The sequence below is a fragment of the Glycine max genome, chromosome 6 (assembly GCF_000004515.6).
Source record: "Glycine max cultivar Williams 82 chromosome 6, Glycine_max_v4.0, whole genome shotgun sequence".
Lineage (NCBI taxonomy): Eukaryota > Viridiplantae > Streptophyta > Magnoliopsida > Fabales > Fabaceae > Glycine > Glycine max.
In genome coordinates this window covers 23,838,201-23,864,819 of record NC_038242.2, presented here as the reverse complement: position 1 = coordinate 23,864,819, position 26,619 = coordinate 23,838,201, and the positions used below count along the sequence as shown (strand labels likewise).

At 36.8% G+C, this 26,619-nt stretch overlaps 1 protein-coding gene across 3 annotated transcripts; it reads left to right on the top strand.

The window, feature by feature from the left end:
* Positions 1-24,900, top strand: LOC100796770 (phosphatase IMPL1, chloroplastic). 3 transcript variants are annotated; one of them, XM_003527115.5, is made up of 10 exons: positions 1-459; positions 5,610-5,677; positions 6,387-6,520; positions 7,486-7,574; positions 12,097-12,154; positions 12,280-12,332; positions 13,781-13,879; positions 13,955-14,068; positions 23,283-23,384; positions 24,686-24,900. In XM_003527115.5, the coding sequence occupies exons 1-10, from the start codon at positions 196-198 to the stop codon at positions 24,782-24,784; spliced, it is 1,080 nt and encodes a 359-aa protein (XP_003527163.1). In that variant the 5' UTR covers positions 1-195; the 3' UTR covers positions 24,785-24,900. The 3 variants fall into 3 exon arrangements, with proteins under 3 accessions (XP_003527163.1, XP_006582085.1, XP_040872130.1); XM_006582022.4 differs by lacking the exon at positions 1-459 and adding an exon at positions 502-4,993; XM_041016196.1 differs by lacking the exon at positions 1-459 and having other exon boundaries at positions 6,392-6,520.
* Positions 24,901-26,619: the final 1,719 nt, after the last annotated feature.

Sequence of the window (26,619 nt, the reverse complement as noted above, 5' to 3'; positions counted from 1 at the left end):
TTGCTCAATCTTGGGAACAAATATATCCAAAATTAAAAGATTTGTTTTTTATTTTTTATTTTTTATTTTTATTGTTTTTCTCCCCTTTGGGTATCCAACAACTATCCATTGCTTTGCTGAAATTAGTGGAGGAGTTTCGACACATTGGTTGGTTCCTCCTTCCTCCAAAGAAAAAACTAGAGTGAATCTCAAAACATGTCAATTGTCTTCTCTGCTGCTGCAACCCTTTCCCCTCGGTCTCGGTTATTATTCCCTCCACTTAGTTTTTCTCACACTTACCCTACGAAATTTCATCGAAATGGGTGGCATCCAAGTCTCTCCAAATCGAGGACGCAGCCCCTTATTACAAACTCTTTGCTTTCTGATAAGTTTCCAACGGTGGGTTCGCTGTCAACGGGACCCATTCCATCCACTCACCTCATTGAAGTGGTTAAAACTGCTGCACAGACTGGTGCTCAGGTTTTTATTTATTTATTTATTTTTTACCGTTTTCCTCTTTTGCATTGGATTGCTAATTTGGGTGATATTTTCTATTCTGCGGTTTGGTTATACATTTCTGTTGTTTTTGTTGCTACTAAGGGTTTTCTCTCGTCTCCCTATGAGGATTGAGGAGGAAAGAAAAAGTTGGTGAGTTTGGGAGAGAAGAAATACGATGGAAAGGAATAATTTTTTTTTAAAATTGTGTGGGTTTCACACCTTCGCCATTCGATTCACATATTTATTCTCTATTTCTTTTTCGCTCCACCAAATCCACTTTAAGTGTTAATTTTTAGTTTAAATATGCTTTTAGTCCCTCAAGATGTGTTTTTAAGTCCTCAAATTAAGATGTCTTTTTAAGTCTCTCAGAATTTCCAAAATATTTTTTCAGTCATCTCTGACTAATTTTTGGCGGTTTTGATGCACAATACAATTTGTGGCGGGTTTTTTTATTACAGTAAGGACTAAAAAAAACATTTCGTGAATGTGAGGGACTAAGAAAAATGCAAATTTTAATTTAAGGGACTAAAAAAGTCAGACCCCTAAATTTGAGGGACTAAAAACATATTTAAGCCTAATTTTCCTTTCCAGATTCTAAGCAGATTCTAAGTTTGAAGTAGACTCTAAGTTCAAAGTGTTATTATATTTCTGTGAAACATCAATGAGACTCTCTTGTTTTGATTTGCATATGTGCTTATTTTGGCTCTGAATGATTGCAAGTTGCCGCTGTGTTGTCATTGTGTTGTTTCTAACTTGTAAGAATTTGGTACTGGGCAGTCCATCTTGTTTTTGAGATTGTTGAGTGTGGAAGCTTTGCATTAAGTTGAAGGCTTTAGGCACATCACACAATCACCTTTACTTATTAGCATAGCAGATAAAAAGAAGGCAGTGTTTGTGGACTACGAAAGTGAAAATGTGAGTTGAGAGGAAAGGTAGAAGGTGACAGGGACGTAGAAAAGGTTAATGCATTTGTTTGACATATTATTTTTTATCGAAAAATGTTAGTTCGTTAGAATGTTAGTTTTGTTAGCAGAGGGAATCAAACCCATAGCCTTTCCCCTCTTCCTTTCTCCCTTAATCATCCAACCAACCTTATATCTCCTTTATTACAAATTTATGAATTACAATTAGGTCTTAGGAATTTAGGACTACCACAATGTTATGATAGCTGAACAGAAAAAGCCTTTTCTCACTAAGTTTTATATTGTAATAATTTTAATACACACACATATGCCATAAAAGCTAGGACAAGATTAGGGCACTTTGGTAAAGGCACAGATGGAGAGATACCTCTAAACTTTCTTTGTTATGGTCAAAAGGATGATTGGTTAAAACTATACTGTCTTACTTAGATAGTTTTAGCTTTCAAAGTACTTTGTTATCATGGTAGTAGGAAATATATCATGACCAAAGTAAGGTATTTTATAATACATATGGGCTAGGTTTCACTAAGTACTTGATGTGGGAATACAAACTAATGCACAATAGATATGTCGATCTGCAGCCAACTTCATTAAGTTGGACAATAATCACTGAGTATAAGAAATGGACAGAGCATGGCTATTCACAGAATGCTAGATCAATTGTCAGAATTTGGGTGCTTTAGGCTGGTTTGTTGTTGTGTTTAAGTGGCATTTGATCTCTAACTGAGGCACTGTTTTAAATTTTCATGGTATTTTGAAACATGACTTTGTCTTAATGCTTTTCAAACTGTTCAAGTTAAGCATTAAAATTCAGCACATACATAATGAGTTGTATAGGTGACTCATATATTAGTGCTATTTATCTCTAATTTAGGAGATGATTCCTCTTATAATCAATACTGTACATAATACATAAGTATATGTACTTGTATAGACTGATCAGTCACACAAACAAAATCTCTTCTAATTCTATATAACATCAGTGGTTCAGTTATCCTTTACATCACTGTGCTTTGCCAGTGGTTTTGTTGTTCTATTCCCATGCAAACAACTATTACCTTTTTGGAAAAACCATCTATTCCCAGTGCCCATAAATCAGTGGAAGAACCCACCAAACAAGTCCAACCATTGACAACTCACCTGTCACCGCCTCCAGCCCAAAAGTACATTCTCAGGCCTGCCGTCCATTTTTTTTTTTCATTTTCTCGTGCACTGACAGTCTGACATGTGTTAGCATAATCACATGCATTCTGTACGTTGGGATTCTGACATTAATTAACTTGGTCATAAGTAACTCATGCCACTATTTTTACACTCCACAGCAACCATTGCTGACAACACACATATGCACTCAGACATAAATTGAGGAATGGAGAGGGAAAAAGAGCGAGAGGTGCTCATGTAAGGAAGGGAACTGAGGGTCACTAAACTTTCAATTTGGGTGGGAAATCTAATACTGTTTCTTTTCTTTTACAGATAAAAACTCCTTGTTTATGTTGCTTGGTTTCGTATGGTAGTAATGCTACAAGTTTCCTGCCAGATTTACTCTGATTTGAGTTTGAAGAACTTTTGATTTTGACCTTATATTCAGTCATGCTATTACTATACTGATCTGAACTAAAGAAAATTTGGATTTTAAACTGAAAGGTATAGATTCTTGCTTGCCTTGGTTTGTGATTTGTCATGATTATTTTTCAAGAGATTTGATGTATGAATCTAAATTTTGATGGAGGAAAGGTTTCTTTTCTTGTAATAAATGAAGAAGCCTAAATGTTTTTGATTGGTTGAAAATTGGAGTTTTATCAGCTACACCCATGAACTCTTCTGAGGCAAACTCATGGTTCCTTTCTACATATTTTTTCTACTGTTCTGATATGGAAACTCACCACATGATTTATACTCAAACACAAGAGGTGCTATGGCGGTTTTTTTGCCAACTGCCATAGGCAATTTGTGAAGGGAGGTCCGCTATGGTGCTGCCATAGGCTGTAATGGCGTGCTTATATGGAGGAATTTCGGCCTTCCGTTGTGTTCTGCCATCCGTCATTGATAACATTGCTTGGTCTCCTGCTTCTAGATAACTCTCTTCCATAATGAATTCAGATTTATAAGAAAAAAAATCACTGCATTTGGCTAAGAAAAAAGAAGGCAGATAAGTTAGGGTTATTGAGGATATAAGGGTCCAGTTTCATAAATGCTAAGTTCTGTATGTAATCATTTTTTGATTAGGGATTGTGTTTTGAGAGACTTGTACCCGGTAGGTAGAGTTTTTGAAACATTTTTACCTCTAGGTAGAATGTATATTAACATACCCAACTAACTACTTCAATGTAAATATTGGTACACGAAAATGATGTAAAAGTTGTTTAAAACATGTAACAGTCCCTGATGTGGCTGCAGTACAAGTTCTTCATGTTTAAACCTTAAACTTTTGGCTTTTGACAGCTATGTAGTTTGGATTGTCATTATCTTTCATATATTTGTAAGGGACACCTTATCATTGAATAGCCATAGACATTGGACTATGACTAATTGGAATGTGCCAGCCTTTTATATGATAGATTATCTTACATGAAGAATTTCACAACATATTTGGCATGTTTCCATAAATCTTTACATATATGGAGACAGGACTGTGACATATTTGTACACAGCATGAGGAAGTAAGCACGCCAAGAGTAGAAAATGCTGAATGATTTGAGATGCATTTTCATTGTTATGAACTTGGTCTGCTAACTTTAAATAATTAGTAAACTTGTTTTAAAGATAAAATTTACTGGTAAAATATTGATGTGGGCATGTTACTTGACTCCTCTGAAGGTAAGTTCTTACCACTTGATTAGCTTATCATTAATACTTGATTATTATCTCTTTATGTAATTAGTTTATTTACCTACTCCGTATTAAAATTTTAATAAGATAATTGCTTTATGATCCGTATTTATTATATATTTTTGTGTTTCATAAGTAGCAAGTTTCTTTTGTAATCAAAGTCAAATGATTGGTTAATGTGCATTTCTTTCATATCTTTGCTTTTAGGACACTGCTCATGTTTAGTTACTCTTAAATAGAATAGGTACTATATCTGGAATTGTGTAGATAGTGTATCTAGCAGATACACTAGTAGAGACCAGTGTTATTAAAAAGCAGCCATGGCAGAATGGCGTCGTGGAATTTCGAAAAAACGTCACCAAATAGCGGTGGCGTTGCGCGTTGCGTATGGCGGCCACCATAGCCATGGCGGTCATGGCGGAATTGCGTTAATGGCGGAATAGCGGGTTTTTTTTTTTAAAACGTGCGCAATAGGGGTTGGGCTGACCTGACCCAACCCTACCTGAGTTTCTCCTGCAAAAGGAAACTCGGAGCGCGAGAACGAAGCCACAAACAGAACAGCACAACAGTCTTCAGCGGTGCGACCAGCAGCAGTCTCCAGGGCATGAACGGCGGCGACGACGATGCACACGACACCCGCACACGACGTTCTCGAGTGCGACGACGGCAGCCGGCCAGCAGCACGACGCACGCGAGAGACCCGAGCAAGACGCACGCGAGAGAGAGGACGCAGATGACCGAGCGACGTCGACAGTGTTCTGGTGCGTTTTTTTTTGTTGTTTCTTTTTTCTGTTTGACACCCGTTTTTGATGTCTGGAGCTTTTCTTTTTCCTTTTTCTATTTGACACCCTTTTTTTATTTGACACCCGTTTTTATTTTTTTTTCTGTTTGACACCACGTTTTGAACTCTTGAATGAGTTTATTTGGTGTTGGTACTTGGTTATTGTATGAACTCATGAAACTTTTTTAGTTTATTTGAATGCAATCCGTTGTTTTTTTAATTTTTTATTTGTATTTATATGTATATATATTTATCTTTTTATCCGCCATGACGCCCGCCATTTTCCGTTACGTCATCCGCCATATTTTTATGGCGGATTTTTGGCTTTCTGCCATGAACCACCATTCGCCATTAACAACTTTGGTAGAGACTCATGGAAAAGTACACATTGAGGTATTTAAGTTAGTTTTCTAGAGGTAATACTAAGTCATCAGGTAGCTCTAATCATGCTCCTGCAATGTTGAAGTTTCAGTTATAACTTTCACTGTATTTTGCTAATTATAGAGTTTTTAAATTTTGTTTTATAGCTAAATAAGATTTTGGCATGCCACTATCTTCAATTCTTCATATGGATATTACACCTCCGTTATTTACAGGTTGTGATGGAAGCTGTTAATAAGCCTCGGAATATTACATATAAAGGATTAACTGACTTAGTGACTGAGTAAGGTCTCATTGAAACTCTAATCGATGTTTATCTTATTTGATGTTCAAATCAATTTATCAACGCAAATAATGTGCCCTCTCTATTATTTTCCTTCTTGTATTCATATGGTTGGAATACAAATAATTTGGGCAATCTTTGAGTTGCCCAGTATTTTTGTGTTCAAACTCTGTTATATATGCTCCTAGATATTATGCCCTTGATATGTATTAAATATTAATCTCGGAAGTCCTATCCTATGTCTGGTAACTATTAGAATATATAAAAATATCTAATCATATCTTAGATTATTCTTTAGGACTAGTTTCCATTTTTCCAATTATCTCTTTAAGATTGGTTAGAATATTTCCTTATAGCATGATTTGTCCTCCAAATTAGTTAGAATTATGATTACTATAAATAAAGGCTAGTGCTCTAGGTTTTAAGAACCTACCATCTCATTGTAATACATTACCGAAATATTTTTTCTTAATAAAACTGCACAAGGGGAAATTACTTTATCTAAACTTATATTCATGACTACTTGCCCAGAATAGAGCTATATTACAGGCGGCAAATCTGTCCTAATAAAAGAAGAAAATAAAAAATCTGTACAGAATGAAAACAAAAATAATCGATAATAGACAATAACTCTTAACAACTTGTTTGTGTGTTTTGTTTGTTTCTCTGTATAACCTTATTTTCACTTACTTTTGTGAATAAATTATAGGACAGATAAAATGAGTGAAGCTGCCATATTAGAAGTGGTGAAAAAGAATTTTGAAGATCATCTTATTCTTGGGGAAGAAGGAGGAGTTATAGGAGATGCAGCATCTGATTATCTCTGGTGCATTGATCCTCTAGGTCTGGGATTTCATTTGACACTTCCTTCTAAACCATAATTTAAGGAATGACTGTAATTTACAGCACTCAAGTTTAATTAGTTCTCAGAAACTAGAACCAGGCATTCAGATCTGTTTCTTCAATTTTAGGGTGGACTTTGTTCAAATTTTGTAGCTTCATTTAAAGAAATGCATGGTTTTAACTTCTTTAAACTATGTTTCACCTTTCGTTTGAAGTATGTGTCTTATTTAAATGTGCCATTTGATTCTTGTGATGCTCCTTCTCGTTTTTTCCTATTAATATATTCTCTTTAATTAAATAAAATAAAAGATCCATTCTTAGTTCCTTATTTTCTTGATCAAGAGAAATTCCTTCCTGTAAAATAGGATAAAACTGTGGGATATTTGTGTGAAAACCGTGTATCAGAGTACACAACGGATGTTCTATTATATAGTGGTCATTACAATAAATACGGATAAAGAGAGGATATTCAATTTCCTCTAAATCATATATGTTTCCTATAAATCAGATCCTAATAAATCTATACATTAAATATTTCTGAATCTCAACACTTTTGGTAATTAAAGTCCTAATCCTAATCAAAGCCATATCTTTTATTTGGGTTGTGTTGCATTTGGAAATCATAAATCATGGCATAGAGTCCACCAAGGATGTGTGTTTAAATATAGGCTTAAATATGTTTTTGATCCCTAAAAATATGATGTTTTTGGTATAGTCCTTATAAAAATTTTATTTGTTTTTGGTTCCTATCTTTAACAAAATCGATGTGGTTTTAGTCCCTTGCTGAGGTTTAAAAATGCATGACTTTTGTAAATTTTAGGGACTAAAAATTAATATTTTTTTTGTGAAGTGTTATTTTTTAGGACAAAAAAATATGTTTAAGCCTTAAATATTTTTTTTCTCTTTGTATGATTTTCTCAGAGTGCATGTTCCTCATATATTTCTTTTTCTCTATATTTTTGCAGATGGAACAACAAACTTTGCTCATGGTTATCCCAGCTTTGCTGTTTCTGTTGGAGTTCTATATCGAGGGAATCCTGCAGCTGCTGCAGTGGTAATTTAACCATACATTTACTTATTTTTAATGTTGTGTGCATAGGCATATATATTTATGGTGAACATAGGGAAAACAAACAAGAGCTGCTTCATTATAATGGTCTCTATATTATGTTTTCATTGCTCTTAGCTGCCGTTATGTATTCAATCACAATTATTGACTCCACACAGCACCACACCCTCAACTGCTTCTTGTGCATTGGCAAAACCTACCAGTGATAATATTGGCATGGCATGGCAGATGTCGAACTATGGCTTCTATTTGTGAACGTGTATGATAAAAACAGTTTCAAGAGTTGAAGTTTTGCAGGATAAGATCTATGATCTAATTTGTGATATGAAGAAGCATTGCACACTGCTTCCAAATCTATTTCTTTCATGAAAAACTAAGGTTCCATTTGAGATGCTTTTCAGTTGAGTTTCAGTTTTCAAAAAGTTGTTGCAAATTTGAAATGGATAAAATGAGTAAACTCACTCTATCCTACCCCGTCCCACTATGAAGGGAGAAAATAACCCTTGTCACTCTGCTCTCTTTTCTTGATTCCCCTTGATCAATATGAATTTAAAATCGATTTTTTCAAAATTTATTTTAGAAGCAATAACCACTTCTAAAAAACACAGAATCTTATTATCTTTCCCTTTGTACTCAACATTAGCAGCCTTTCTCCTTGTACAATATGAAGGGAGAAGATAACCCTTCTCACTCTGCTCTCTTTTCTTGATTCCCCTTGGACAATATGAATTTAAAATCAATTTTTTCTAAATTAATTTTAGAAGCAAAAACCACTTCTAAAAAACACAGAATCTTATTATCTTTTTCTTTGTACTCACATTAGCAGCCTTTCTCTGCTCTTCCTTTGCCAGCAACTTTCTCATCATCGAAACAGAAAAAGAAAATGCATCACTAACAATACTCTAAAAAACAAAACAAAGAATGACATTCTCCAGCACTGGCAACAAGTACCAGCTAGGGAGTAATAATAAGAATTCCAACCTAGGAGGCATGGATTGCGGTGCTGGTGTCATATCGGTTGAACTTGCTAGAGACATGCTTATGGTTCACTGGAGCACTTATGTAGTTGTGGTCAGCACTCAGAATATTACTCAATATAACAATGTTATTTACTGTAATTATGTAGTTGTGTTGCACATGTTATTCTGATTTATAATGAATCAAGAGTACAATATAAGGAATCATAACCACTAATAATGTGTATAATCCTTAATTATCAGCTGAGAAATTTCCCTATTTATCGTGATCAAATCATATCTGTAAAATGAGAGAAAATAAAGAGGGATACTAGAGTGAAAACCGTGTATCAGAGTACACAACAAATGCTTGTTTATATAGGATAATTACATTAGTGGTACATAAATAGAGGATATTTTGTTTCCTCTAAATCAAATATAATGTCCCTATAAATTACAATTATTAATAGAATCAGAATATTAATTCTGATTTTCAACACTACCCTCAAGCTGAAGCTTATTAAGCTCCCGACTTGTTACAAGAAAAATTATTCCCAAACAAAAACATAAAACTTGAGCTCCACTAAAAATGACAATAGTTTGAAAGACAACTCATGGGTGTTGGTGAAGTCGGGCAATATTGCTAGAAAGAGAGGCCTAGAATATCCATCAGCCTAAGAAAAGCAAATTCTGACTTAAAAAACAACATTTGGAAGCTTCAAACAATATTTTTGAAGACAACTCAGGGATCTTGGTGAAATCGGGGAATATTGCTTGAAAAAGAGAGCTGGAGTATCCTACACATCAGCCTAAGAAAATTCAAAGCAAGTTCCGACTTTCTTAAAACCAAAATTTGGAAATTTCAAACCAACAATAGTGGAGGCCCAAAGTTATTTAAAACTTGAACAACTAAGTCCATTGCTTCTGGGACAAAGACAATGCATCTGGGAGAAAGACAAAGGCCAATGCATGTAGGACAAAGATGAAACAATGGAAGCCATTGCAGAGAGAAATAGAAACAGGATCCTAACATGGTGCAAAAGGGGTTTTTGCCCAAAACACGTCTGATGGAGTTGAAACTCCAGGGGCAGAAGATGGGCTTTGTTAAAAGTGCTCCAATTGGCGCGAAACTGTAGGGGGTGGGTCGCATTTGGAGGGTGACCATCGTGCTGGATGCGCTGCCGCACGCTGGTTGAAGGCGTTGCTTGGCTAAGTTAGGCATGCGAAAGAGGACGACTGTGAGGCCACATCAAACCTCCGATGAGGTCGTGGTCACTATCGTTGTGTAGATCGGTGGACGACGATGCAAGTGTTTGGGTCACTGATTGCAAAGGTCGCCAGATAAGGAGATGGGGTTATTAGAAGAAGGGTAGCGAGCAAAAAGGGCTCACCGGGGGCAGTGGGCCCCTTTGTGAGAGATGTTTTTTTGTTATTCCCTCAACCTGACTCTAGATACCATGTAAAATGAGAGAAAATAAAGAGGGATGATAGAGTGAAAACTGTGTGTTAGAGTACACAACGGATGCATGTTTATATAGGATAATTACATTAATGGTACATAAATAGAGGATATTTTGTTTTCTCTAAATCAAAGATAATGTCCCTATAAATTACAATTATTAATAGAATCAAAATATTAATTATGATTTTCAACAATATCTTTAACACTCCCCCTCAAGCTGGAGCATATGTGTGATATGAACCAAGCTTGTTATAAATGTGGTCAACCCGGTGGAAACTAAAGGTGGTTTGAGTTGTGTGGTTGTGCCAGATAAACTTGGCTCGGCAAAAGCCAATGAAGACTTGCAGTGATGATAGAGACCAAATTGACGCTTGCTGGAGATGCGCCACGCATTGTGTGCGTGAACTTCATGTGCTACGGCCATCCATCGGGTGCGTGCGACGGTGTTTTGAGTTGGCGGCGCACGTGGACAGTGTGATGGTCTTTGTAAGGTTGCCGAAAAAGCTTAAATAGGTCGCTGAAAAGTGACGAAGCACGATGTTGGGCCGCTAGACTGTGGGTCAGCCAAACAACCACAAACAGAGCCAAACAACAGCCAAACCAAGAGGTCGCTGGAAAGTGGGTTGTGTGAAAACGTCATGTGCCAGAAAGGGGATCGTGCGTGAGGGTGACATGTCGGAGTCTGGGGAGCGTGGTGGCACATGCGGTGGCGTTGGGTTTGTTGGAGAGAGACACTTCTGATCAGAGGGTCACACCAGCGAGATGGCAGCACAGTGGCGGTGTAAGCGCGCATGCTCGCAGCATGCGTGTTAGTGTTCGCGTCAAAGGGGAACATTGCGGCGAAAATGGGAAAAATCGCCGAAAAGAGGGATAGTTAGCATAGAGGTCCATTGGGGACAGTAGAGCACAATTTTCGTTATTCCTCTGTCAAGAATAACCTAAGCTTTAGATACCATATAACAATGCTACTTACTGCAATTGTGTAGTTGTGTCACACATGTTATTCTGATTTATAATGAATCAAGAGTACAATATAAGGAAACATAATGACTAATAATGAGTATAATCCCTAATTATCAGCTGAGATATTTTCCTATTTATTGTGATCAAATCATATCTATAACACTCAAACTTGGTACTTGGGGAACAAGTTTATATTGATACCTTACTGTTTGTTCTAGCAAGGGCTCTGATAGGAGATGAGCCAAGTACAAGCTTATTCAAGTCATGGTTGTCAAAATCATGATCTGTCTTATAAAATCATTTGATTTTAACATCAAGCACCCCTTGACAATCTGAATCTTGAGTTGAATCGCTGGAGAGTAGGATCACAGAGGGATTGCTTTTGTCCATGTTTAATCATGGGATCATTTATCCTGGTGAGGCAGAAGACGGACAAAATCACAAGGTTGGGGTCATATGATCCAGTTTGGGCAAAACCCCTTTTTCTCCTTCAAACAATTTCCTTTCCATATGTGACTATGTGACTTCTCTAACCTAATCTCCATCAATTGTTTTTTGAATTGTGTGCCATTGGACCTCTTTCACAACTGTTGAAGCTTTACCTTGTGCCACTATTGCTACTGCGGGTTGTGGTTAGTTTTGGCACTGTCAATTGCACCTCCTTTACCTAACATCTTTCTTTGTGGGTCTCTCTTACTCAGTCACTCTCATCTCATTCTCTGTATTATCTTTCTTTTCTTTTCTTTGGCTTTCCTCACAGTCTATAGAATTCCTTTTGAGTCATAGATGCTTCTCTCACAGAGGTTGAACCACTGAATAGAATATTTTAATTAGCTTGTATGTAATGTCTTATGACTTGTTAATATGTTATTAGAATTTCTTATGAATTTTTAATCAGGCTTAATTGCTTCTCTCATCATGACATATGAACTTTCTAATAAGTTTTGTTGTTTATTATGTATTTGACTATTTGGATCTTATGTTATGACAATACGATTATGAATTTTCAATTTAGGTTTGTTTAATATTGTGATTTAGGGGTTATTTTATTTATTTATATTGATTTTTATGCATATGTATAATTGTTGCAAGAGAGGATATGCCAACATGAATTTTTTTTTTTCAGGTTGAGTTTGTTGGAGGTTCAATGTGTTGGAATACCCGCCTTTTCTCTGCAACTGCAGGTGAAAGAAATTTTCTTGACTTCCATCAATCTCTTAAAGAAAATAAAAATTAAGTATAATAGTTTATTTTTATGCTAAATTTATCAATAATTTTCAATTTGTATGTTAATTTAGTTCTCTTGTAGGTGGTGGGGCATTCTGCAATGGCCAAAGGATCCAAGTGAGTGCAACTAATCAGGTGATTAATGACAAACTGATACCTTGAATGTTGAGTTAGCCGGGAATCTAGAAAGGGGGTTCAATGGATTCTTTCAAAATCTTTACCAATTCGTTCTTTAATCCAATTAAAATGACCCCTTTTGATTAATCAAAGTTTTCTCAAAAGATTGTATAAAAAATATCAGCACAATCAAGCAAACTTTTGATAAGTAGATCATGTGAAAAATAAAGTTTTTATGGCCCTTTAAAATCAATTCCAATGCCAAGATGAATCACAAGACTAAGGATTTGAGAGAAAGAGAATCACACTAGAGTTTATACTGGTTTAGTACATACAGGACTTGCATCCAGTTGTTCTAAGACCTCTTAGAACTTTTACTATTAGAGAATCAACTACAAACACTATGCATACACAATTCCCTAAAAGAAACTCTAATCTTTCCCTTCAAACCTACAAGAGAGAGAGACCCAGAATTGAAACCCTATCAATTTTCTAAACCTCTTGGTAACCCTAACCAAGAATTTAAGAAAAGGATTGAATACACCTGAAAGTGTAGATCTTTAATATCTTCAAGCTCTTCTCATAAGATGATCAAATCATGATGGATAAATGAATGATTCTTTGATTAACTTCAATCTTTAGACTAAATGTAGTGCAATCCTTTAAGAAGATTCTCTTGAAATATTATTCTCAAAGACAAAACGAATCAAGAGTCTCTAATAAAGAGAACACAGGGTATTTATAAATTTTGACAGTTAAAACAGATCTAATCGATTATGAAATCAGACAATCGATTAATTCGTCAAAATTTCTTTTGTTTTGCATTTCCAGAAACTGGATAATCAATTATTAGAAAGGGTAATTGATTAATTCGTTTCAGTCTGAATACTTCTAATGTTTCTGTGCTTTCTGGGATAATCAATTATCACTTGTAGTAATCGATGAATCACACAAAGAGCTTCCCATTGTTTTTAGAAGCAGGGTAATTGATTATCTAGGAAGGCAATTGATTATCCTAAGCGGTAGATCCTTTCTTCTTCTGAAACTGACTTTGGTACTCGATTACCAAGCTAGGAAATCGATTAATTCGATGGTTGCAGCCAAATTTCAAGTAGAGGTAAGTCCTATTGCTTTTACTTAGGAAACTTAGAGACAAAGGATACTTCATTCACTTCACATTTGATCACTACTAAGCATGAAAAAAACTTATATCACACACATGCCTAGTCTAAAACATTCAATACAAATGCCACATCCATTAAACATGTTTGGCATTGCAAAATTATCAAAGCAAAACTAAGGGCTTCAAGCTTTGATCCAACATTGAATACTGAAAGTGAACAGCAATCATGGGTTTATGATTGTTGCAGCATTTTATGAAACAATCTGAATTCTGAAATACTATTTATCTAGTGCTTCATGATTGTTGTATGTATGTTTTAATAAGTAATCTTCCTTTGTTTTAGGTGGAACGATCTCTTCTAGTGACAGGCTTTGGGTATGATCATGATGATGCATGGGCTACGAACATAGACTTATTCAAAGAATTTACGGATGTCAGCAGGGTATTTGTCTGAAATCTATTAAATTGCACCTCATTTCTCTGCCTTCCACTTCATATTCTTGACTTTGATGTTTAGGGTGTAAGACGACTTGGCGCAGCTGCCGTGGACATGTGTCATGTTGCATTGGGAATTGTAGAAGCTTATTGGGAATATCGTCTAAAGCCATGGGATATGGCTGCTGGTGTTTTGGTATGCTTTGAGTTTTATATCATTGATAATGATTCTGACTAGTAAGCCTTGAATCTTTGAGACTAAAGTAATTTTTCCTGAAGAGATTATTTGTCTAATGATTATGACAAGCAATCAAATGCTGGATAAAGAATATATTTTATCCAAACTTCAGTAAGAGCGTGCGCAACATGTGTATATAAGCTTGTGTGCATGGTTACTTTCGTGAAACATCAATTATTAACTTTTTATTGTTTAAAGACAAATAAGAGCAAGGGTAGACAACATGCAAACCATTTTGACCTTTTATTGAAATTTAACTTATGAGTAATTGAGGAAGCAAAGATCAAACACTTAATTACTTAGCCATAAAGATTATATTTTCTTTTTAATAATCAGTGACCAACTCTCCTAAAATCTCTAGTTATTAGATGATGTCAGGGGAATGTTATGAGTTTTCAGCATTTATTGAATCTGTTGAGCTGTAAATATGTAAGTATTTGCTGTAAATATAATTATTAGAAGAAAATTTGCTGAAAATATAATTATTAGGATAGTCAACTCACAATTCCTTAAATCAGGGGATTTATTTAGATAACTAATTGGCAATTATTTCATTTGTTGAGAAACTGATATTGTTGATATCAAAAGAGAAATTACAATTGGCCAATGATTCTCTGTGTACAATATGATATATATAGAGCAGAGACTCTAACTAACTGACAGTTGTACTGACTAACTAAGGGTTAACTCTAACTAGTAGAGTTAATTTACAGAGTATACACTCACATTCCCCTGCAAACTTAATGGGCTGAGAAACCAAAGGGAGTTCAGCAAAATTAAGTTTGGAACTTAGAAAAGAAATCTAGTAGAGGACAAAGGTTTGGTCAGCAAATCAGCCCACTGATCATAGCCAGGAATATGTTGAACAATCAACTGCTTGGAAAGAACCTTTTCTCTTACAAAGAAGAGATCCAACTCCATATGTATAGTCTTTAGTATGAAGAACCGGATTATGGGCCATCTGCACAGTACTGGAATTATCACAAAGCACCATAGGAGTAAGATGAGGAACTGCATGTTCACTAAGAAGAGTCTGAATCCACAAGACATCAGCTGTAGCAGCTGCAAGGCTCCTGTACTCAGCCTCAGTACTTGATCTAGAGACCACTGTCTGCTTTCTAGACCACCAGGAAGCTAAATTTGGACCAATATAAATTGCAGCACCAGAAGTAGATCTTCTGTCATCAGGGTCATCAGCCCAATCAGCATCACAGAATGCTCTAATGAAGAAAGCTGGATATAGAGGAGCAGGATGAAGAACCAATCCATGACGAAGATGACCTTTGAGATACCTAAGAATTCTTTTTACAGCAGCCCAGTGGCTCTCAAGAGGAGAAGATATGAATTGGCAGACCTTATTTGCAGAGTAGCTTAACTCAGGATGAGTCATTGTCACATATTGTAAAGCTCCAACAATGAACCTGTAAAAAGAACCATCCTGCATAGGATCAGAACCATGTTTGGACAATTTGCAGCTGGATGCCATAGGAGAGGAAATGGGTTTAGAATCAATCATGTTGGTTTTGACCAGAAGATATCTGATATATTTTGATTGAGTCATTAATAAAGACCCATTGGACAGAGAATGAACCTCAATTCCTAGAAAATAGTCCAATGCACCAAGTTGTTTTAGAGCAAAAGTGCCATTGAGCTTGTCAACTAACTGCTGCACCAAAGGAGAACTGCCAGTGATGATAATGTATACACCAAAATGTACACAGTAGCTGATTTAGTGCTGTAGGTGAACAGAGAAGAAAGAAGGATCACAGTTGCTGTGAGTGAATCCAAACTGAAGCAAAGTGGATTTTCAAAAAAGGCATTGTTAACATCTAGTTGTAAAAGAGGCCATTTGTAGGTGATGGCAAGAGTAAGAATAATTCTGATTGTAACCGGTTTACTGGGGAAAAAGTTTCATGAAAGTCAAACCCAAATTTCTGGTTGAAGCCCTTTGCTACCAACCTATTTTTTGATACTTACATCAGAATTTTCTCTGATTCTGAATACCCATTTGCAGCCAATTGCAGATCTGTGTTGAGATAGAGGAACTAGAGACCAGGTGTGGTTCCTTTCAAGTGCATCAAATTCATCTTTCATAGCAGCAAGCCACTTAGGATCATGTAAATCCTGTTTAACAGATTTAGGTTCAGCATGTGCTAGAAGCAAAGTGGGATTAATTCTTGGTTGAACTATCTCATATTTTGCTCTAGTGACCATTGGATGAACATTGGCAGGTCTGACTGGACCAGGACTAGGAGAAAGCAGAATTTTGAAGACGTTCAGATGAAGTAGTGTGAGCCAAAGGAGAAGGAGAATTCTGATTCTCAAATTGAGAGACTCATGAAGTGGAGAGGAAACTGACTCAATAACTGGGGAATGAACAGACTTATTAGGAACAGAGGGTTGAATAGACTCGGTGGAAGAAGCAGAATTGGTGTTTGGAGGATCTGGACTAGTAAAAAATAGGTAAAGAAGGGGAGATAGGTGAGGATATTGGTGAGGATTGAGAAGAAGGAATGCAAGGAAACAGTTGAGGATAGGGAAACCTATGTTCATTAAAAAGAACATGTTGAGATATGATTCTAATGTGTTAAGATATCATTCTGATAGGATTGTTTCCTTATTTCCGTTATTGATTTAGTTTCCTAGTTACCATTTTTAGGTAATTGATTTAGCTTGATTATTATCCCTACAAATAAGGGATTAGATTATTAATATAATTAAACATTGATTATTGTGAGATTATGTTTTTATATTATTCCTAATATTGTATTTATTATTAAAATATTCTATTTCTTATTAATCAATAATGATTCTCTTTTCCATATTATAAATAACATAAGGTGAGGTCTACATTGACTCAACATTACACAGTAAATAACATTATTATATGGTGTCAGAGCTCAAGTTCTTCTTGAGAGAGGAATAACAAAAGCCTGTGCTCCATTGGGGACCTACCGTGGACCTCTTTGCTTGTCGTCCTACCATCAGCAATCTCCATGCGGTCATCGCTCCGGTAGCCCTTGTTGCACGTGCCTCTACGCACGTCTCTTTTGTTCTTCGAGTGAACAGTACCCGCAACACCTGCATCCATCGTTTGGCCACCGCCGCCTATCCATTTCACTAACAAACTACTGCAACAAGAGTCGCCATCCACCGGTGGCCTCTGAGCCGGAGTCGAAACATGTAACTCCTCTGCATGTGCCTCCTTTCTCCGGTGCATGTAACTCACTCGCTCTTCACAAATCGACACGTGGCATCGTTTCCGGTGAGACCCATCCTCTGGCGACCCCTCCGCTGCCATTCCTTACTTTTGGTGAACCTATCCAGCCTTTGTTCTAACCTGTTTGGCTTAGTTTGAAACCAAACACCCCTCTCAACATCCTCGTTTGCTTGTTTCACTGTGTTTTATGGCCTCTACCGACCCTCCTTCAGAATCTGCTTCCGCTACAACTATGGCGTTCACCAATGTCCCTCACACATACACATGTCTGTGCGCAACTTCCTTTGCGGGTGAACTGTACCCGTGCCCACTGTTGGGATTGTTTGGTAGGCAGTGCACAACCCTCTTGTTGGTCTACATCAGCGATCTTTCAAGAATGCCACGTTGCAACCAACTCAACACACTGATGCAGCGACCCCATGTAGGGCCCTCTTCTGGCGAGAGAAATTCACGCGCATGACGCGTGACTCATCTCCGACAAGTGTCACATTGCAACCGCCTCCTTCCGCCTCAGGGCATGCTTTATTCACAGGTGAACACCCATTGCAACTACGGGTTTTTGTTGGCTGCCGTTGAGGTTTTTTGGTGCAACCACACTACTGAAACCTTCTTTATTTTTGTTTTTGTTGGGTTTACCTCATTTGTAACAAGCTTGGTTCATATCACATATGCTCTAGCTTGAGGGGGAGTGTAAGATTATGTTTTGATATTATTCCTGATATTGTATTTATTATTAAAATATTATGTTTCCTATTAGTCAATAATTGATTGATCTTGTAATCAATATTATAAATAGCATAAGGTTTGGTCTACATTGACATGACATTACATAGTAAATAACACTGTTATAATTACTATAAATAAACAGCCAATGGGACATTCTCTTTAGGCATTTAGAATATACAATTCAAATATTCAAGTTGGTATCAGAGCCTGGTTGAGGGATAATGAAAAATCGTTCTGCACCGAGGACCTACTATCCCTAGTGTACTTCTTTGCTTGTCCTCTGTTGTCTCCCTTCTTCCACCTACATATTTCCACATTCTAGTGGACCTTTATACGCGACATACCTTTTCCAGCAATCCTTTTTCATCTGTTTTCACTTTCTGGCGACATTTTCTGCTGCAAGCAGCATTGCCACTCCAACGACATTTTCGACCATTGACTCGTCTTCCGTTGATTTACATGGCGGTGGACACGACATCCTGATGCAATCCTCCCTAGTAAGGGACCAGTCACTAGAGCCATGAGCAAGAGACTCCAAGAGAATTGGATTAGGGCTGCTGAAGAAGGCCCTAGGGTTCTCATGAATCTCAGGGTAGATTTTTGAGCCCATGGGCCTAGGTTGGGTCCAATTATCTTTGTACATATTAGACTAGGATGTCATTATATTTGATCCTTGTATTTAGGGTTTCATAATGTAGGTAGGGTACCCTAGAAATATAGGATTTTTCAGCACTTGTATTTTTGGACACCTAGACTAGTTTTTGTATTAGGGGTAGTTTTGTAATTTCACATGCACTAAGTGAATATTTGATGTGTGTGTTGGGAAATAAAATTTAATTGAATTGGTAGAAGACCAATCCAATTAAATTTTAGAGGGGGGGTGAGCATTTGCTTACTACACCCCATTGCCACATCATATAGTCACACTTTGTGCATGTCCTTCATGCTTTACGTGCCTCGTGACACCTAAGCACACTTAGTGGAGAATCTTGGAATTGATCTTAGATTAGTGGGTTGAACCATAACTAAAATTCACTAATCATAATTAGTGAAATTTTGGTTTCACAAATTCAATTTCAAATTCAAGTGAAATTTAAATTGAAATTCAAATTTCTCTCCAATTTTGTGTGACACTTAGGCTATAAATAGAGGTCATGTGTGTGCATTTTTTTGAACTTTGATCATTTGAATATTAAACTTCAGATTTCAGAGCTCTTTTAGAGCACAAAATTTTGTGCTCTTCTCTCTCTCTCCCTTCATTCATCTCCTTCTTCCTCCAAGCTCTTATCCATGGCCTCCTATGGTGGTGAGCTTTTTCTAGACTCATCTTCTCCTTGAAGTGGCGTCTCCTCTTTCTCTTCCTTCTCCATTTCGCTGTCATTCATCTTCCAAGAAGCAAAGGAATCCATTGATGAAGAAGATCCTAGGCCTACAAGCTCCAATGGCGGTGGACACGACATCTGATATCTAGCGCCCTCTCACGTGCCTTTTTTTCTATGCGCCAAACAGTCCCATGCAAACCTTTTGTCAGTGCGTGATATCCTTTTTTGCCGGTGACATCACTGACAAACTTGCCAGTTGCTGGTCTGTCCAAATCTGATCTTTGTTTGTCCTTAAGATCTCTGACGCGCAAGTACTGTTATGTGTTATTCGGTTCTTGTCTCTCTCAACAATGGCTTCCACTGCCTTATCTCTGTCCCACATGCCCTGGCCTTGACTTTGTCCAGTTGCCTTGGCCCTTGTCTTTGTCCCAGTTGCATTGACCCTTGTCTATGTCTTAGATGCACTAGCCCTTGTCTTTGTCCCAGATGTACTGGCCACGTTTATGTCCTAGGTGCACTGGTTCCGATGATTGTCCCTGATGCATTAGTCGTGCCTTCAATTTGAATAATTATACGCCTTCCACTAACAAAATTGAAATTGACTATCACTTTATGCAAGAGAAGATAATTTATGGAGAAGTCACTGCCAGATATTTTTACCAAGTCACTTAGATGGCCGAGGACATTCTACATTTGTTCCAAGCTGGATGTATATGATCTATATGCTCCAGCTTGAGGAGGGGGAGTGCTGAGATATGATTCTAATGTGTTAAGATATCATTCTGATATAATTGTTTCCTTATTTACGTTATTGATTTAGTTTCCTAGTTACAATTTTATGTAATTGATTTAGCTTGATGATTATTCCTACAATTAAGGGATTAGATTATTACTGTAATTAAACATTAATTACTATAAATAAACAGCCAAGGGGACATTCTCTTTAGACATTTAGAATATGCAATTCAGATATTCAAGTAACATCTTTAGAGATAAAAATGTGACCAGATGGGGACATACACTTGTACCCTTTATGACTAGTTGAATACCCTAGAACACATTCAGTGGAACGAAATTCAAGTTTGTGAGAATGATAGGGATGCAAAAAGGGATAACAAGCACTGCCAAAGACCTTAAGAAAGTTATAATCAGGAAAGTTATAATCAGGAAAAGTGTGAAACAAGGCATGATAATGTGTGTCAAAATTAAGAGGAGCTAAAGGTAAGCGATTAATCAGATAAACTGCAGTAACAAAGGCATGATCCCAAAAACTTAAAGGAAGGGAAGCATGGCTAAGTAAAGACAAACCAAGTTCAACTATGTGTTTGTGTTTGTGTTCAACCACACCAATCTGTTTGTCTACTTAATTAAGGTAAGAGGAAAAAGTACAAAACTCTCCTCCCCCAATCTGTTTGAAGTGCTTTAATATGCTTATCAAGTTGCAATTCAACCATTGATTTGAACTGTCTAAAAACAGTTAAGGTATCAGATTTATTTTTAAGCAAATACAACCAAGTAACATGTGTATTAGTATCAACAAATGACATGTAATATCGGAAACCAGAATGTGAAATCATAGGAGATGGACCCCACAAACCACTGTATAATAATTCCAAAGGAGATTTATACACAGTTTGAGAAGATTGAGAAGGTAAACGTATCTTGCCCATACAACAAGCAGAAGGAAAGGGCATATCATCCTTAACAGAAAATTTTAGATTACAGTGATTAAGAACAAGCTTTAAAGGTTGGGATTTTGGGTGTCCTAGCCTAAGGTGCCAAGTATACACAGAATTGGGCACTTTATTATTACAATCAGAAGTGGAAACAGTGTTTATACAAGGAGAAACAACAACAGCTGAAGAAGAGACAGCTGAGCAGAATTTCCGGCTAGGAAACTGATACAGCCATCAGGTCCAATGTCACCTTGAAGAAGGATTTCATTGGAATCCTGAGATTTGGAAAAGCAACGATTAGCATGAAACTCAAAGAAAACATGATTGTCATGAACAAATTTGCTGACACTTATGAGATTCTTAGTTATTTGAGGAACATGAATCATATTTATAAGAGCAAGATTAATATTAGGATTATAAGGAGAAAGGAAATTAGAGTGTCCAGGAGCTGAAATTTTCAGACCTTGTCTTTTACCAAAGATTTGGTCTGGACTCTCAAAAGGTGAATTCTGCTGAATTTTCTGAGAATTGTTGGTCACATGAAGCAAAGCTCCAGAATCTGGAAACCAAGAGGTGGAAGAAGTAGCATCGGAATTGGCTACCATAGCTTGTGGAGGACAAGATCCAGAGTTCTGAGATTGGCCTTGTCATGAGGAGATGAAGAGAAATTCTGAGATTCGCCTTGCCATTGAGAGGAGTTCGTATTGTTTTGCTGCTGAGTTCCAATTGGAACCAAAGGAGATGTTCCAATTCTGATTCTGGTTTTGAGACCAGTTAGCGATTACCATTACCTTACCATTATTGCCATTGTTTGAGGCTTGATACTAAGGATTGTATCTATTGTAACAAGTGAGGGCAGCGTGATTGTACTTAAAACACACTTGACACTAAACTGAACTCCGACTACTGCGGCCACCACTACGACCACCACAGCGGTTGAAGCCTCCTCCACCTCGATTATTACGACAACCAGAAACCATAGAATTAGAGGAATACTGATTTGTGTACATCATATTGGTATTAGAAAAGGAATTGGAGCTAGAATCAACTTCTGACATCGACTGCCAAGAGTTTCTGTGAGTGTGATTCACTGTTGGCACAAAGGAATTGCTCAACTAGATGAGTGACATACTTCTGAAGTCGCAGTTCTGGCGCAAGAATTAAACCTTCAGCCTCTTCGATTGAAATATGTGGAAGACTACTCTCTATGAGAGCAACAACCGAATCAAAATCCTTAGGAAGACCTTCAAGGATTGAATCCATATGTTCGTGATAGGTTGCAGCATCTCCTACTGAAGTGAGATCATCAATAATCGTCTTGATCTTGACCAGAAATTCCAAAACAGGATGATTGTCGAGATATGTGTGACGAAGTTCCAATCGAAGTTGTCATGCCTTCGTTCGAGTCTGATGATGAAAATAAGTGGATTTTATCCCAAACTTGCTACGAATGCAACAATCCAAGAACTCGAGCAAGCATCGAGCTGAAAGTGTGGACTGAAGCTAAACAAGAAGAAATTTGTCTTGCTTCTGCCACATCAAGAACTGAGGATTAACGCGATCAAGATCATGATTGGCATCAGAAAGGTATCGTGGAGGGATTTGAGGACTAGCTATGAAACTATTTAGGCCAAGCGCAGTAATCGCTGGCTCAATTTGCTGTCTCCACAGCAAAAAATTCTTATCAAGCTTTTCCGTGATTTGTTGCGAAAAATTTGTTGTAGAAATTGACGAAGGAGGAATATCTTGGTTCATCGGTGTATAAGTGACCGGAGTTGGAGTACCATTTGCCAAAGTCTTGCCAGTGTTGAACAGAATCTCACCAACGTTTGCTGAAGCCACAAAAAAGGATCAGAAAGCTCTGAAGACCATGTTGAGAAACTGATATTATTGATATCAAAAGAGAAATTACATTTGGCCAATGAGTCTCTATGTACAATCTGATATATGTTTAGAGCAGAGACTCTAACTAACTGACAGCTGTACACAGCTGTTCTGACTAACAAAGGGTTAACAATATAACTAGTAGAGTTGACTTACAGAGTATACACTCACATCCTTCACTAGGATTAATTGAATTGTTTCTTTTATCTCCCCGTATCATATTATAAATTTTCAATGTGCTAGCCTCTTGAATAAATTCGGTTTTATTTATCATTCCAGTTTCTTAACTGAATCATTCAATTATGAGAATATTTTTTACTCAATTTTGTTCCATCCATTCGTAGATGGTTGAGGAAGCTGGTGGCACAGTTTCTCGGATGGATGGAGGAAAGTTTTGTGTTTTTGATAGATCTGTTTTGGTTTCAAATGGTCAGCTCCATGCAAAGGTTAGTCTTTTCTAATTTTGCTTTTGGGAGACATTTATATTGCACCTTTTGGATTACACTGGTGTCCTTTGACTCTAAGAGCTCTAACAGGTTTCATCGCCATTTACAGACAAATGTTTACAACCCTTCTAATTTTTAATTTTATGTTAGTTCCACAACCCTTTTAATTTTCTTTGGCTATTTAGCACATTAAAAGAACTCCTCACTCCCCAGTCATGCAATCTCCTCTATTGTCTTATCCATACCTATTGCAAGCTTCTACATAGAACTGGCATGCCTTTAACTGCACATAAGTTATCCATAGTCAAATGTTGGTTTAAAGGGACACCAATTAGTGCTGCTAAAGCTTCGTCATAATACTGCCCAAAATATTGCATCTCAAGTGAAAGATACCCTCTTTGTCCCTTCTTATAAGTATCTTTTCAAGTTGTTTTTGCATTAATTATTTTTTAACCCAAATACCTTTAATTACTTTACAATAAATGTTATGCACTAAAAAGATAAATGCATGATCTCTCTTATAAGGATTAGATAAGAAGACTAGTACACATTAATTAGGCGGGAAAGTAATTAAGTGAAAAAAGAGAGCTTGAGTCCCAATAATTCTAAGGTAGTTTTGGTTAAATAAAACAAATTGTTAACAAATTTAATGCTACTAACTATATTAACTAACTTTTTTTAAAGTGCATGAATTAGTTAAAAGAGTCTTATATTTAGTGATAGAAAGAGTAATTCTTTTCCCAAAAACAAAATGCATATAAGAGAAAAAACATATTCAGTGGTCAACCCCTCTCTAGTCTCAATCAGCACTTGGATCAAGACTATGTTAATTTAAAAATTTCAATTTTTGTTTCGGAGTTTCACATATCTACATCATCTGTTTCTATGGTTATTTTTAGTTGTGATGAAGTGTCCGAAGTATCGAGTGAATGAATACTAGGTTTTTTGTAGCCCCTACCTTCGGTGTAGTTGCTTCATCATCCACTGTATTAGAGTTTTTGGATGAGTCCCGTCCATTTCGTTATCCAGAATCGACAATATGCTTGACAATACTGAAAAAATGCTTCAAGAGAAGCAAAACTGTACTTCTGATATTTTGACATTCTTATGTTAATTCTATAATTTAGCCGCATCATGTGCTAATAATAAATTTCATATGGTTTACAATTATTAGTTTTCTGTTGGACTTATTTTCTGATAAGTTCAGACTATATATATATATATATATATATAATGAAGTGAGTGAATTTTATAGACTGGAGTTAATGCTAATAAGTGCAATTTTTATGCCTGCTTCGCAGCTTCTGGAGAGAATTGGACCTGCAACAGAGAAACTAAAAAACAAGGGAATTGATTTCTCATTGTGGTATAAACCGGAGAACTACAGGGCTGACGTTTAAGGCACCAAGAATTGCTTTTGTTCATGGACACTGCTAACAGCTAGCAGATGATATTTTTCTTCTTCTTTGGATTTGTACAAATCTGCTTGTCATAGTTATAAATTACATTTGTGAAATTTTTTACCCGATTACGATAATTACAGTTTGTTCAACATTTGTGAGAGCCACAAAATTTGGACATTGAAATATTTACAATATCTTATACACGTGAGGCGATTTTTTAAAGTAATTTTAAAATCTTCATGACAGTGTCGTAAACAACAATCTTTAAACTCAACTCGATACAACAACAACAACAACGCCTTATCCCACTAGGTGGGGTCGGCTACATGGATCAACTTTCGCCATAATGTTCTATCAAGTACCATACTTCTATCCAAATCATTAAGTTCGAGATCCTTCTTGATAACCTCTCTTATAGTCTTTTTGGGTCTTCCTCTGTCTCGAATTGTTTGCATTCTCTCCATCTGGTCTACTCTCCTCACTACAGAGTCTACCGGTCTTCTCTCTACATGCCCAAATCACCTAAGTCTATTTTTCACCATCTTCTCTACAATAGGCGCTACTCCAACCCTCTCTCTAATAGCTCCGTTTCTAATTTTATCCTGTCGTGTCTTACCACACATCCACCGCAACATCCTCATCTCCGCTACACCTACTTTAGTCTCATGTTGGCTCTTGACCGCCCAACATTCTGTTCCGTACAAAATCGCCGGTCTTACCGCAGTCCGATAAAACTTTCCCTTTAGCTTGATCGGTACCTTTGCATCACATAACACCCCCGATGCTTTTCTCCATTTCATCCATCCTGCTTGAATGCGATGATTCACATCCCCTTCAATTTCTCCATCATCCTGTATTACAGACCCAAGATATTTAAACTGTGTGACTTGAGGGATAATATGGTCTCCTATTTTCACCTCTGAGTTAGATACCCTCCTACTTTTGTTGAACTTACATTCCATATACTCCGATTTGCTTCTGCTTAGGCGAAAGCCATGTGTTTCTAGAGCTCGTCTCCAAGTTTCCAACCTCTCATTCAACTCCTCCCTCGACTCTCTAAGGAAGACTATGTCATCTGCAAAAAGCATGCATCTCGGCGCTATCTCTTGGATTTGTTCCGTGAGGACATCCAGAATTAAGTTTAAACTCAACTTGATAAAGCAAATAAATCATTTGCACTAAACTGTCAGAATTTCTGTTTATCTGCCTTTTCATTGGTCATGATACCATCTATAAATATTACAAAGATATTTACAGCCATCAATAGCAATGATGACACAATTATTCTAATTCCTATAATTAGACAATCTATAATGAATACACATATTACTAATTTAAATAAACAGATTACAATCAACATATAATAGGAAACATTATAATCAACATATAATAGAAAACATTAATTTCAGAATCCCTGATTGACATTCCCCGCAAATTGATGTGGTTGGTCAAGGAGCATCAATTTGCTGATAAGAAACTGATGGCGGGGGCGCGGTACAGCCTTGGTCAAGATATTTGCAAGCTGAAGTTGTGACGGGCTATGGTGAAGAGGTATAAATTGATTGTCCAATGCTTCCCTAATAGAATGACAATCCACCTCGATATACTTTGTGCCTTCATGAAAAATCAAATTATTGGCAATCTGAATGGCACTTGTATTGTGAGTGTAGAGTGGTGTGGCAATGATTTGAGGGAAGCCAAGCTCAGCCAAAATGTCCACTTAGCCAAATGATTTCAAAGCAACCCCTAGACAATCTAATATTCAGATTCTGTTGAGGACTTAGAGACACCAAACTGCTTTTTACTCTTCCAAGATATTAACCTAGAACCAA

What these genes read in the sequence shown, in the direction of transcription:
- LOC100796770 (XM_003527115.5), top strand. Translation starts at nt 196, where the DNA reads ATGTCAATTGTCTTCTCTGCTGCTGCAACCCTTTCCCCTCGGTCTCGG. An exon ending in CTGGTGCATTGATCCTCTAG is followed by an intron (nt 6,521 to 7,485) that starts GTCTGGGATTTC and finishes ATATTTTTGCAG; the next exon opens with ATGGAACAACAAACTTTGCT. An exon ending in ATCCTGCAGCTGCTGCAGTG is followed by an intron (nt 7,575 to 12,096) that starts GTAATTTAACCA and finishes TTTTTTTTTCAG; the next exon opens with GTTGAGTTTGTTGGAGGTTC.